The sequence below is a fragment of the Phacochoerus africanus genome, chromosome 13, assembly GCF_016906955.1.
Source record: "Phacochoerus africanus isolate WHEZ1 chromosome 13, ROS_Pafr_v1, whole genome shotgun sequence".
NCBI classification, from domain to species: Eukaryota; Metazoa; Chordata; class Mammalia; order Artiodactyla; family Suidae; genus Phacochoerus; species Phacochoerus africanus.
Genome location: NC_062556.1, coordinates 18,497,700 through 18,512,837, shown reverse-complemented (window position 1 = coordinate 18,512,837; position 15,138 = coordinate 18,497,700). Strand labels below are relative to the sequence as shown.

General features: G+C 38.2%; 1 protein-coding gene across 2 annotated transcripts in view; it reads left to right on the top strand.

Moving 5' to 3' along the window:
* Nucleotides 1–15,138, top strand: part of CDADC1 (cytidine and dCMP deaminase domain containing 1) — a 47,352-nt gene that overhangs the window by 19,060 nt on the left and 13,154 nt on the right. For both annotated transcript variants that reach the window (XM_047755968.1, XM_047755969.1), the window contains exons 5-8: nt 2,403–2,972; nt 8,283–8,332; nt 11,831–12,000; nt 14,009–14,198. In XM_047755968.1, coding sequence (XP_047611924.1) covers nt 2,403–2,972; nt 8,283–8,332; nt 11,831–12,000; nt 14,009–14,198 — 980 coding nt within the window. The remainder of the gene's footprint in view (nt 1–2,402; nt 2,973–8,282; nt 8,333–11,830; nt 12,001–14,008; nt 14,199–15,138) is intronic.

Genomic DNA, 15,138 nt, shown 5'->3' with positions numbered 1-15,138 from the left:
GGATCACTGACCCACTGAGCGAGGCCAGGGATAAAACCAGTGTCCTCATGGATGCTAGTCAGGTTCGTTAACCACTGAGCCACGACAGGACTCCTAAAATACTCCTTTTTTAATTGCATATAGTGTTTGGCTGAACACTTTTCAGATACTTCAGTGAAAACTTATGGTAGCAAATTGAAAACAGCAGATTTGAGAATCCCACTGTCTTATCTTTAGCCAGAAAATAAAGAGATTTGTATAAATGTACTGTCATTCTTCTCAGCTAGTTTTTGTTGTTATTTTGGAAAACATAGTTATTTTTTTTATTGAACCCTGTTGTTTATATTAATTTATAAGTTCCTTAGTGCTCTTTTTAAATGAATTAATATTTTAAAGTTTTGTTTTAATTTTATAAAACAGTATAATCCACATAAACCAAAACTCTTTGGGGTCCTCATTGATTTTTTTTTTTTTGCTTTTTTTGCTTTTTAGGGCCACACTCTAGGCACATGGAAGTTCCCAGGATAGGGGTCAAATCAGAGCTACAGCTGCTGGCCTACACTACAACCATAGCAGCACTAGATCTGAGCCATGTCTGCGACCTACACCACGGCTCACAGCAACTCCAGATCCGTGACCCACTGAGTGAGGCCAGGAATTTAGCTCGAATCCTCATGGATACTAGTCGGGTTCATTTCTGCTGGGCCACGACGGGAACTCCCCCTCATTGATTTTTAAGAGTGTAACATGGTCTGAGACCAAAACCTTTGAGAATCTTTGCTGTAGCATTTGCTACTGGTCCATGAAACGTTATTCAGACATTAGTCATCCCCTCTTCACTCTTGAATCAAGATTGCTAGAAATAACCAGAATGCTGAGATGAAGTGCTGACCATCACACTGGTTAGGAAACAGATTATGAGAACTGCATAGAGGGAACGTGAAACAGGCAGAGGAAGTATTCTGATAATAGCTTTGAGGTCTTCAAAATTACTTTACATACCAAGCCACAGCAAGAGTCAGTAGTAGCAGGGAGTAGCTAGAAATCTGCATTTGTTTATCTTGAATTTTCTAGTTCATCTCTTACTTTGAATGCAGAAAACCAGTGAGCTATCTGTCTATGCACTTCTGGGTACAATCATCAAAAACGTAAACTCCTCTCCTGGTGGGAATTACCTGCAATGCTAGCAAAGGGATTTCTTTGTTGAAAAATGCTAATTAATTGATGAACATTTGCATGCCTAATTCTGTATAAGGCATCTCATTGTTTAATCTCAAACACAAAAAACTTTTTTCATGTTATCCAGCTTTGCTTTCTCTTTTGTAAATTGTCTCTTCATATCTTTTGTCTCTCTTGAGGCCTTATTGTTCTTGTTAATTCATATGTGCTCTTAATTAAGTCTGTATATTAAAGATTACTGACCTTTTCTCTGTCTTGAAAAATGGTCCTTCTAGTTTATTGCTTTGTCTTTGATTTTGTGGACTTAAAGATCATTAATACTGTCTTTTTCTCCCTCTGCTTCCCTGCTGCCCTCACATTATAAATTCAATGTGGATGTTTTTAGATCAATGTATTTTATTATGAGGAGGACTATAATGTGTTAAACCACTCCCCTCTTTTGGCCATTTAAAATTTTCTGTTTTTTTTTTTTTTTTTTTTACTGTTTTAAACAATGCTACACTAATATATGCATGCATGAATTTTCTTTTGTCTTTATTTCACATGTTTTCTTAGAAGAGCTTCCCAGAGAAAGAATTTAGACTACAGGTACATTTTTAATGCATGGATGAATTGTTTATTTCAGATACAAAACTCTAGCCAATATCAGTTATTTCTAAAAGCAGCCATTTGATTACTTAGAGGACTCTGGTATATAGCCCCAGCTCTGGGCTTTGGGACCACACTTAGCAAAGCCAGTGATTCCCAAATACCTTCCAAGGGCTTTATGGTTGGCAGCTTTTCCTGTATACGGCCAGATAGTAAATGTTCTAGGCTCGGCAGGCCATGTGGTATCTATACAGCTGTTCCGCTCTCAACTCAGCATCTCCATGATCGTGTGAAAGCCGTAGCCAGAGACCGTGTCAGTGATTAGGTGTGTCTGGTTCCATCAAAACTTTATGGGCACTGAAATTTGGATTTTATATACTTTTCATGTGTTGCACAATATTTTTCCTTTTCTTTTTCCCAGTTACTTAAAACTATGAAATCCATTCTTGATCTGCTAACTGTAAGAAATAGGCAGCAGGACAGATTTGGCCTGTGGTCATAGTTTGTCAACACTTGGGCTGTGTTGTTGGTGACTTGGTAATAGCCATTTATTGTATGGGGACCTTTCGATCTACTGCAGTGATATGGTGGGTTTGTCAAGACAACCCTTAATTTCACATGCCTCTGGTAACTACCTTTCCTATTTTCTGTTGCAGCTGGAGTTAACCGAATTTCCTACTGGCCTGCTGATCCAGAAATAAGTTTGCTTACTGGGGCTTCTAGTTATGAAGATGCAAAATTAGATGCCAAAGCAGTGGAAAGATTGAAGTCAAACAGCCGGGCCCATGTGTGCGTCTTACTTCAGCCTTTGGTGTGTTATATGGTGCAGTTTGTAGAAGAGACCTCTTACAAATGTGACTTTATCCAAAAAATTTCAAGAACATTGCCGGACACTAACATTGACTTTTACTCTGAATGTAAACAAGAAAGAATAAAAGAATATGAAACGATATTTTTGGTTTCCAATGAAGAACTGCATAAGCAAATACTAATGACTATAGGTTTGGAGAACCTCTGTGAAAATCCATACTTTAGCAATCTAAGGCAAAACATGAAAGACCTTATCCTACTTTTGGCCGCAGTAGCTTCCAGTGTGCCCAACTTTAAACACTATGGATTTTATTGTGGCAGTACCGAGCAGATTAATGAAATTCACAATCAAAGTTTGCCACAAGAAATTGCAAGGCACTGCATGATTCAGGCCAGGTTATTGGCATATCGGACTGGTGAGTTATGTGCTTAGTTCATAAATTGGGGCTGATTGGGTCGTATTTGTCTCAGAGGTACAATGGTGTTCATCTCACTCTGGTAGCATTCATTGACTCTTAAAGTTTTGCTGATCATGCAGTACAGAGAAGTTAGTGAGAGTCCTGAGTAGACAGCTCTTTCTTTGAGCTGTTTTAGGATTTCTTGTGGCCTATTGGTGCGACATTTATAAAATCAGGGTCTAACTGGGCAATTTTTTTTTTTGTCTTTTTGCCATTTTTTGGTTCCCAGGCTAGGGGTCCAATCAGAGCTGTAGCCACCAGCCTACGCCAGAGCCACAGCAACTCGGGATCCGAGCCGCGTCTGCGACCTACACCACAGCTCACGGCTCCCCACTGAACAAGGGCAGGGCTCGAACCCGCAACCTCATGGTTCCTAGTCGGATTTGTTAACCACTGCGCTGCGATGGGAACTCCCAAATTGGGTCATTTCTGCTTCTTGCTTTAACCATTTTGCAACTCAGTGAGCCCTCTACTAGAGATAGGACAAAGAGAGAGAAGAAAGAAAACCAAAATGATTTTTTAAAACTCTTCAGTAGTCTGTATGTATTCAATATTTAGTGAAAAAAAAAAAAACCTTTATTAAAGTATAGTTGATTTACAATGTTGAGGGTAAAAACTTTAAAAATCTTTTTAGTAAATATGAATTCAAAATCACCAGTAGAATCAAAGTAATTTTGGCAGATTCTTCCAGTGTCTGGTATGTCTTCAGTCAGCAAGAGAAGAAATCAGACGTTTTTGCTTAAGTCGTATGTAAGCTATGTGTGAAAAAGGAAAATATTATTTGGGAATTTTCTCTATCATGATAAAAGATGGTATCTATTTCCAACTATAGGACAGTATTTTTACATCTTACCAGACATAACATTTTTCATAGTGAATCATGATCACTTTTTAATATGCAGCTAGAAATAAGGAAAAGAAAATGCAGGTTGGAGTAGCGGTAGAGTAAAATCTGATGAGTGGCTATAGTGGAGTTTTTAAAACCTATCCCAAGAAAGAAGGAGAAGAGAGAAAATCTTCAGAAGAGGTCCACTTCAAATGCTACTGGTCTGCAATATATGCTAAACAAATACCAAAGGTTGAAGTAATTTCAGTAAAATGGAGGTTTTCAAATGGCAGCATGTTAGAATCACCATAGACGCTTTTATTAAAAGTATGAATGCTCAAATTCCAACCCAGACCTACTAAACCTAGTCCCTTAGGATGTGTCTAGGCTTATGAATCTAATTTAAAGTTCTGCATGTGGTTCCAACTTTCATCAGGATAAAAGAAACCCCTCAGCTCTTATTAAAGAATTTGATTCTACTACAGGCGCAAATTATATGATGCCAAACAACTGTATTTTGCAAAGGTTTGACCTAATGTAATTGTCTTGTGTCATGACCTGTACATTAGTCTCTGCCAACACCTGTTTTATAAAGAAGTTTCCTCCAAACCATTCTGGAAGGATGGAAACATAAATGGGAATAGCTCTTATAGCTGTATTTCACTATTCACCTTGTGCTGATTAGAATTCAGCAGATTCCAGAGTGAGTATAGGTGGGAGGTGGGAGTGTTCTGTGCCTTCACCTGATCTTAGGAACTCTTCACAGTACCTCATCATACTCTGTGTGGCTCCAGTGTTTCAAGATGCAGTGATGTAGAGATATATATTTGCATATATATTCTTTATTAGAGACTCTAGTAGTATAGTTGTATTGTAAATGTATCTTCTGTTACTGTGCACAGGTTTGTGCTTATGCACTTGATGAGCAATTTAAAAGGTTTTTCAAGGTTAATTTTTTGTCCATGTATGACTCTCTTGCCTGGAGCCCACGTCCAGGGGAGATGTGGCTCTTTGTCACGTCTTCCTCTCCACTGTGAGCTCTTCCCAGTGCATCATCGTTTTTTCCTTATCACTGAGCACAGTGTGATAAATCTTTTCATGTCCAAAGATAAATGGTCCACAGTCCGTTATCCAAAGCCCTTGGAGCCAAATGAAAAGGAATTCAGATTTCTTTCAGATTCTAGAAAAATAATATGTATTGTATGTATGGGCCGCAAGCTTTTTTTAAAAGCTTGATGTAAGGGGATTTTAGATAAGGAATTCTGGACCAATATTCTTCACCGATGACAAATAAGCATCTACTATATGTCAAGCACAAAGCTAGGTGACTTGTATATGTGCCTCATTTAACACCGAGGACAATCCAGCAAGGTCGGTATCCCGTGACTTAGTGTGTTCATAATAACTCAGAGTTTACACTTTACACTATTCAGCTTATTTAACAGCTTTATTTCACTCTACATAAGAGGTGAAGAAATCATTCTGTTAAACCATTTCATTTAACAATATACGTATGATTAAAATGAATTCTAAAACTTTTAACAACAGAGTTCTAAAACGAATTGAATGTAGGTGCTTACTAACTCATTTTTGAATGATGAATAAATAGGATCCACAGAGATGTTGTTAAAAGTATGTTTCTAGGATACTTTGAGGTAGTGAGAAAGTGACAAAACTTGTTAGACTCCAGGAGAAGAAACAGAGCGAGGATGGTATCACATCTTACCTACCTGGTTTAAGTGTGAGTTTTGCTGTCTTCTTCTGTCCTGTTTTCCCATAGACTAGGTGTTTTCCAAAGCTGATGATGATGGCTTCCTCCTAAACACACGGTTGATGATGAAAGTAGGTTGAAGTAGCCAAGAAAGTTAACTATTTCAAACCATAATACAGCTGTTCTCATCTTGTAGTTGCCTAGGACTCAGAGGGGTTGCTCATGAGACATACAGGTTCCTGAGTCGACCGCCTCTGTTGGGGAGGTTGATTCAGGGAATTTCCATGGGAGCCAGGAACCTGCCTTTTTAACAAGCATCCGGTGATGATTCTAATGCAATTGGTCTGTGGACCACACTTGGACAAACCCTGACATGATCACCATATGGGGAGCCAAAATAACCACGCCTGTGTTCCAGAACCATAGGATAGAGTCCTCTGACTTTCAGTGGTCAAAAAGTCTCAGGAATTTGGCTCATGATTATAAGTTGACCTCCCTTCAGAGATGTACAAAGAAAATCTTGTGGATGACCAGATCCTGAGAACAATTTATAGACATGAAAGGTTTTTTTGGAGAAATTTTACATAAAAATTAGAAATGTGAAAAGATTTTTGAGAAATTACTTCATCAGTCATCCAACCCTATGGCTAGATGAAATCTGTTCCATCGTATATGGATGCACTTTATTCTGATTTCAAAAGACACCGAATAAAAATTATTCTCTTGGTGAAACTAACTTTAGCTAAGCAGTAGAGGTTAGTTTAAAAATCACATTGTTTTTCCTCCTAACAAGATTTACTTTGTCCCTCGGCTAGAAGAGAAAAAGTGGCTCCAGGACTAAAAATTAATAACATGAAAAATACCTAAAGTCAACGGTTGGAAAAGACTCTTGATATGAAGAATTTCTATTTGAGTTTTTCATTTTTTTTGTTTCAGATTTATGCATGTATTAAGTAAAATTTTACTTAAAGGTTTTGGTTTTGCAGGCAAATAGAATCTTAGGTTTATAACTTCTGCTCCTTGCCTTAGAAATGAGCATAAAGCCATCATTTTATTCTTTTCCCCTCATGTTATATTCTGAAGGTCTTGGAAGGTACAAAATTTTGTTGACCCCAAAATCTCTTTCCTGACAGTCTCCACTCTATAAAGTACATTCCTCCCAATATATATGCCCCTTGGTGTCGTGCTCCTTTCCTCCAAAGCCCAGCCTAGTGGCTGGGAACACAAATGTCTTCTTGTCACCTTCCCCACCAGACCATAAGCTTCATGAGTGCAGGGACTCAGGCGTTCATTACAGGGAGATCTTTGTTAGGAAGTTTTTCACATCTGAGGGAGGCAAGCAGGTTGGGAATGGAGGGCTAAATTTTATTCACTTAATTTCTTTGCCTGTTTTCTCATCTAGAAAAGGCAGTGTGTTGCTTTACCTTTAGATAAAAATGAGACACTAGCTAACAGGTGCTTAAAATAAATTATAAAAAGGCTTTGTAGTATAATTTTGGAAACCCAACTTGCTTAACCTGAAGATGGGGGATTTCATTATAGTATCAATAACATTAAAAAAAATTAACTTTATCAGTTATCCCAGTTTGTCATGCATAGATGCAATAATATTTCTTTTTATTTTTATTAGAAAAGTAAGTATTTAAATAGGTTGTTATTGGAAAGATTAACTTTTAGGAAGTTCTATGAAGTCACAGTTTCATTTAATCCTCATCAGTATGAAGCTATCTCAGGGCAAGCTCAGATAGTTGTCACTTTCTCTGTGTAAATGCACCTACCTAACTACATTGGTCTCCTATTAAGATTTTGATAAGTACTATGGATTTTATAATTTGTGTATAATTGTCTTAGAAATTTTAAACTTACCCTCGTCTTAATAGAAGGAAAAGTCAATTCTTAATATGTAGAATTTCTGTTTTGGTTTTTTCCATTTAAAGTTAATAATTTTAAGAAGTATAGCCTTGTTGCAAAGTAAATAAGTAGGTTCTGCAGAGAAATTATAACCTTATATTTCTAACTTCTAGCACTTGATTTAGAAACAAGCATCCTGTCTTTAGCTTGGCATTCTTTTCCCCTCAAGGCAAACTGTGAAGGTCGGGAAAAGGCCTACATTTTGTTTAAATCACAATTCCTTTCATGTACCTTCTAGTGAAAAAAAAATTTCATATACATGTAATATGACAGCCCGTGAAGATTTGTTTATGTTTGTATTATGAGTTTGAACTTTTTTCATAGCAAGAATACGTCCATGAAATGTATTTTCCACGATTAGAGTACAAAAATGCTAGAAGACAGATTTGATTGTCGTGAATGGTTCTTACACTAAATCCTTTAGTTCAGAAGCTTCTTCCTTAATTAGTTTCATCATCTATTAGAAATGGTCATTTAAAAACAGACGTGGCAGAAATGCCATAAAGTTACACTCAGTTCTGGTTATAGCTTTAAGGTGCCCTGAGTGTGGGCGCTGTCATTGTAATGATCTCTGCATGTAGATCAGGAACCACTGGGTTGGTAGTGACACTGTCTATAGTTAGTACCTAGCTCCCCTAGTCTATGCTTGAGAGTATTTTATTTTCATATTTTTCTGTAAGTAGTGAGATTGTTGAGGATTGCTGCTACATTTATGAAGTATGTATTTCAATAAATACGTGTTTACTATTCTGAGAAAAATGTATTTCTGAAACTAACAAATCGTTGATATTTACTGAGTCACATGCCATGTATCTTTCAGAGGATCATAAAACAGGAGTTGGAGCAGTCATCTGGGCAGAAGGAAAATCTGTAAGTATGAAAATAATTCTTTATTAACATTTAATCTTGATCTTGTTTAAGCGTATTTCAGTCTTAAGTATCTGACATTTTGTTGACCCATTGGGATTAATATTTCTTATTGATGTATGTATTAAGTTCTATAAACATTTGTGCATTTCATCAACAGTTTTCTAGATAGATTCATTCATTTAGCAAACAGTTAGTAAACACCTTCTACAGTGTAGGCTCTGTGCCACAGTGAACAGTGAACAGAACAAAGACACATGTGCTGCCCTTTATGGCCTTATATAGTCTAGTGACGGAGACAGGTGAATATATATATATACATATATATATATATATATATATATATATATATATTCTGGCATATAACTGTACTTCTAACATGAGACCCTGAGAACATACATAGAGGAGGCACCTTTACTCTGTTTGGAGAAATGAGTAAAATATTCTTGGAGGAAGTTAAATGCTATAAGTCTTTTTTAAATTTTTTATTAATTTTTTTTGTGTGTGGCTGCACCTGCAATGTATGGAAATTTCCAGGCCAGGCATTGAATCTGAGCCACAGCTGTGACCTATGCCACAACTGCAGCAACACCAGATCCTTAAACCCACTGCACTGGGCTGAGGATAGAACCCGTGCCTCCGCAGTAACCTGAGCCCCTGCAGTTGGGTTCTTAACCCAGTGCTCTATAGCTGGAGCTCCACACATGCTATTAGTCTTAAAGAATGAATGGTCGTTTACTAGGCAGGGCAAATTAGTGGGACAGGGAGGGTAACATGTAGAGGCAGGGCATGCGAGAGAATGTGGGGAAGTGCAGACTTGGTATAGAGGAGTCCAGAGTCATAGAGTAGCAAAAAATTGGGTTGCACCATGAAGAACTTTGTATACCACATAGAGAGTTTAGACTTGATTCTTCAGACAGTGGGCTTCCCTAGCACAGCACTAACTAGCAGAAATAAAAGGCAAGCCACATACATAACTAAAAAATTTGTAGGAGCCATGTTAAAAAAATAAAAATAATGTTGACAAAGCAGAAACAGACTCACAGACATGGAGAACAGACCTGTGGTTGACAAGGGGAAGGGAAGCGAGTGGGATGGGCTGGGAGTTTGGGGTTTGTAGGTGCAAGCTATTACATTTACAGTGGATAAGCAATGAGGTCCTGCTGTCTAGCACAATCTCTTGTGATGGAACATGGTGGAAGATAATATGAGAAAAAGAATATATGTATGTATATGTATGATTGGGTCACCTTGCTGTACAACAGAAATTGACACACTGTAAATCAACTGTAATTTTAAAAAATTAAAAATTAATAAAAGAAACAAGTGAATTAATTTTAAGAATATATTTTACCTAATCTTGGAGGAAGATTAAGCACACAGCCACAGCAACGCAGGATCCAAGCTGCCTCTGCGAGCTACACCACAGCTCACGGCAACGCCAGATCCTTTAACCCACTGAGTGAGGCCAGGGATTGAACCTACATCCTAATGGATACTGGTCAGGTTTGTTACCACTGAACCACGACAGGAACTCTTGGGGGGGGGGGGGCGAGTATTGAGTCTTTATAATCCTGTGTGTATTTTATACTTACAGTACCTCTCAATTTGCACTGATCACATACGCCTAGCGGCTGCTGTATTGAACAGTGCAATCCAAGAATGTTTCAAATAGGAAAATGATTTGATCAGATTTGCACTTAAAAAATGATGTGGGCTAGACAGGAAATAGGGAGATCCAATAAAAAGAGATGATGAGGCTTGGAATTATGGGGATGGGTTGGGATGGCATGGAAACAAGAGATACTTAGTAACTGTGGGGCTGACTAAAAGGTGAATAGGGGGCCTCCGTTTCCGTCAATAGACTTTACAGCAAGTAATTTGACTATTTGGCTGGATATGTCATAGGTCCCTCAAGTTCAACCTAGCCAATTCATGCAGCATCTTCCTGCTAACCTATTGCTTCTTGAGTGGTCACCCTCCCCTTCCCCATTATCACCAAATGTATGATTTCTACCTTCAAATTGTCCCTCGACTCTGCTTATTTCTATGCTAATTGTGAACACCTACAAGAATAGGTTCCTCTGCTTAAAAACTCCCATAGAATTCTGTCCAACTCACCGGTGACACTCATCCCAGTTCAATTTACATGACCAGCTTCTTACCATCTCCCGATTAGAAGGTTCATGAAAGCTGGGATTCTCTATCTTGTTTATTACCACCGTATTCCTAGCACCTCGCGCACTGCCCGGCCTTTGGTTGGAACTCTCCCTCAGGTTTATATAAATGCTCAGCAGCCTTTTGGCTGAACATTAGGTTCTCAACTACTTTGTGGAGAATTTAGGTTTCCAGTGACATTATCTAGAGTGTGGACAGGATAGTAAAGTGGAAAGACATGAGTTTAGAGTCAGGCAACCCAGGCTTGAATTCTGGCTATTACCAGCTTTGAAACCCTGGACAAGTTATTTAATTTCTCTTGGCCTCAGTTTCCTTATCTGTAAGATAGAAGTAGTAACAGTATGGCTGTCTCGGATGTTGTGAGGATTAATTAAATGAAATAACACATTTAAAACTCAGCATGATGTTTGACATTTAGTAAATACTCAAAGATGATTTTTATTAATGTGATAATTTATTTGTAAGCTTTTGTTGGTTTACCATAAGAGTGATTTTGATCAAGCTGCTGTAGTAATGAGTCTGTTGATTCTGTCACATGAATAACTATAATATATTGAAATTGAGTGAGGTTTATGCCATATTCCACACTATTATAAACATGTATGATTTATAAAACCTTTTGCTCTTATAGTTGATAAAAGCACTCATATTAACACCTAATAGGCCACTGACCAAGTGAAATAGAAAAAGCCACTTAAGTAGGAAATTCTATAATATATATGTGTGTATACACACACACACACAGTAGAGGCTTAATAAACATGAAGATTAAAGGACAGTGCAAAATTTATTTTCCCACTATATATGATAACACTTTTTGGCCCAACAACAGAACTGGTGTATTCAAAATATTTTTAGAATTTCTGGCTTGCTAACCAGTAGCACAGCGCAGAGCAGATAAGAAATTAACAATAATTTGTTGAGTGCATGCTATGTGTGGAACACTCATAGGTGTCCTCTAAGGTATAGAAAGGAGATATAAAACATGTTTTCTGTTCTCCAGGATCTTATAACCTATTCAGGAAGAGCAGTCTGAATCAAGTGAAACGGTTTGTGAGTTCAACAAGCTAACACTGAATTCACTGCTAAAACCAAGGACTGCCTTGTGATTATATATTAAAGATGATCGGCCTGCTCGAAACTTAGCTTTGACAGGACCACGCAGCAGTGGGAAGATCTAACACTGTATTTTTATGATGGTTCAGTTTGTCATGGTCAAGTGAATTCATTATACAAAGTATGATACTAGGCTTTAATGATACACTACAGGATGTCTGTTCAAAAAGTTGGAAATAGCTTTGTTGGTTTGCTCACTTTTCACAGAAAAGTTGTGATGGAACGGGTGCGATGTACTTCATAGGATGTGGTTATAATGCTTTTCCTGTTGGGTCCGAGTATGCTGACTTCCCGCACATGGATGACAAACAGAAAGACAGAGAAATAAGGAAATTCAGATACATTGTACACGCGGAACAAAATGCCTTGACATTTAGGTATGAAATTTGTTTGCATGTATTTTCTATAACCTACCCTAGAAAGGGGTAGTGGAAACTAGTTTTCTTTTAGCTGTAATTTATTGTCTTTTTAAAAATTCTGAGAAATCTGCTTTTCAGAAGTATAGCTTTGGTTGTGCTTGGTCTTTGCTGCCTGACTTGAGACCATTGCCAGGGATCCTTCAGGCCTTCGCAATTATTGAGCAAGTCTTTCTTTTCTTCCTTCCCTCTCCGGTATAAAACTGCTTGATGTTGTTCTCAGGGTCTTGCCTCTGTCTGGATTATAGCATCACCTTTGTTTTCTAAATATATTACATATTATATTGATATATGTTTATGAACATACAGATTTTATTATGAATGAAATTGCTTTAACATAATTTTTTGTTAGAGATTATAACTGGCATCACCTCCTTCTAATGTTTGTTTGTTTCTTTGTTTTTTGCCTTTTTAGGGCTGTACCCATGGCGTACGGAGGTTCCCAGGTTAGGGGTTCAATCAGAGCTGCAGCCTCCGGCCTACGCCACAGCCACAGCCACTCAGGATCCAAGCTGCATCTGAGACCTACGCCACAGCTCATGGCAACGCCGGATCCTTAACCCACTGAGCAAGGCCAGGGATCGAACCTGCCACCCCATGGTTCCTAGTCGGTCTCGCCTCCGCTGTGCCACAACGACAGGAGCTCCACCTCCTTCTAATGTTAATTTAGATCATTTCCACAAACATTTCTCAGTGTTTACCATTAAGTGGGTGATTTTAGGGATTTCAAATCTGTGTAAGTCTTGGTTTCTGTCTTGAGGAGTTTATAATGCAACAGGGGATGTAGGACTGTATTCAGCCTAACATGATCGGTTGTGTGGAAAAGGCCACCACAAAGTGAGCGGAAATTCAGGGGCTGCAATGAATGGAGGGGGAGAGTGAGGGAAAAGCTTTATGGAGCAACTGGCATTTGAGCTGCGCTTTAAAGATGTGCTGTGATTGTGGCAGTTCCTTGAGGTGCTTACTTGAAGTGAAACCATTCTTGCTTCAGGCAGAGCAGGGGGCGAGAAGGAGGAAAAATGCTTGTATATCGAGGAACATGGATATTCCAGTTAGGCTGGACCTTGGGGCACGTGGGAATAGGTTGGGACTGACAAGGGAGGACTTTGAGTGTAGACTTCATTTGGTAGGTAGTGGGGAGATGGAATGGCCTTGACAGAGTCACACTGACGATTACTTAGGTTGTAGGTACATTGTTTGAACAGACTAGATGCATGAAATTCTGCTGCCCTAGTACGGGGGTTACAGAATCAGAGTCTGCACTAGGGACATGGATATGGAGGGCGGGGGTGGGGGGGGAATGGCAGACAGCTGACTGAGAGCAGTGTAAACAGTGGACCCTGGAGTCCGACTCCTGTGTCCTCCAGTGAAGCACTCCTTATTCCTCAGCTGTGCCGGCATGTGAAGTCTCACCTGCTCCTCTGGCTTCTTCCTTCTGCTCTTCATTACAGATTTATTTGCTTCATCTTGTCACATCCACGTATTTGTTAAGTAAAATCATCCTGTGTTAGGGAAGGTGGGAAGGGGACTATAACTCAAAACAGAATTTTAGTATAAACGTATTAATTTAGTAAGCATGTATTAAATATCTGTTAGGTACCAGATAAGAGGTAGACCTTTGGGCTCCCATAATGGCTTAATGTCTAATCACGCATGGTACATTCTTAGGGAGAGTGTTAGTTCTAGCCCCTAATTGCGGCATTATAAAGAGGTTCTTACTTAAAAAGCATTGATCTGTGTGTGTGTGTTTTAATTTACTTTGTAATCTAACTGAAAATCTTGCCATTGACTCATTTAGCAAGAATAGGGCTTTTAATCATTGCTGTACATGATGTTGCAAATCTGTTTCTGAAGCAGCTCGATTTTATATTTTTAAATTTTAGCATTTAAAGATTTTTATAAAACATAACACCCTTTCATAAACTGCCTTCCTAATATGATATATATATATATGTATTTTTTTTTGTAGGTGTCAAGAAATAAAACCAGAAGAAAGAAGTATGATTTTTGTGACAAAGTGCCCATGTGATGAATGTGTACCTTTAATTAAAGGTGCAGGCATAAAACAAATCTATGCAGGGGATGTAGATGTTGGAAAAAAGAAGGCAGACATCTCTTACATGAGATTTGGGGAACTTGAGGGTGTTAGCAAATTTACAGTAAGTAGATACACATTTTTTTCAAATATACTTTCTCTTATGTTCTTAGGTACTCAGCTGAATATTTTAGTGATTCTTACCCTTTTAAAGGGTTTTAAAAAAATATTATCATTGAGTTTATTTTTATATGCAAGCACTTGCCTAATTATAAACATTCAGCTTAGAGTTTACCTTATGAATATGTATCTTTACAGTTGTATGTTGAGCTTAAAGATCTTGAATTAGTTGGTCCTTTAGTGCCATCTGGTGGCTAACAAAAGAAAATCTTTGACCCACTTCTTTCCTCACCTTTCTTTCTGATTCGAAGTGGTAGATAGAGATGGAATTAGTTTAAGATTACCCAAAAGAAGAGGAGACACATACACACACATGCATTTTTCATGGGAAAAATCAGGAAAAAATTAGAAGAAATTTAATATTTGATATTTCAAAAAAAGTACCATAGTAGTTCATGGAAAACTCAGAACTTTATTTCATTATGCCTTTTTTAGGGCTGCGTCTATGGCATATGGAAGTTCCTAGGGTAGGGGTAGAATTGGAGCTATAGCTGCCTTGCCTATGCCACAGCCACAGCAATGCCAGATCCAAGCCACATCTGCGACCTAAACCACAGCTCATGGCAACGCCAGATCCTTAACTCACTGAGCAAGGCCACGGATTGAACCTGCATCCTCATGGATCCTTCGTTACCGCTGAGCCACAACAGGAACTCCTCATTATGCTTTTTTACTACTTAGGTTTCTAAAAACAACTTTTCTTTTTGGAAACATTCTTAGGTATACAGAAAAGTTATGAAAGCACTACAAAGAAATTTTTTTCCAGCAATATTTGAGAGTTAAGTTGTTGCCATAATGCCAAACCACTCTCAAATACTTCTGGGGGTGGGGGAGCGAACCTGAGGCATATGAAAGTTCCCAGCCCAGCGGTCGAATCAAAGCTA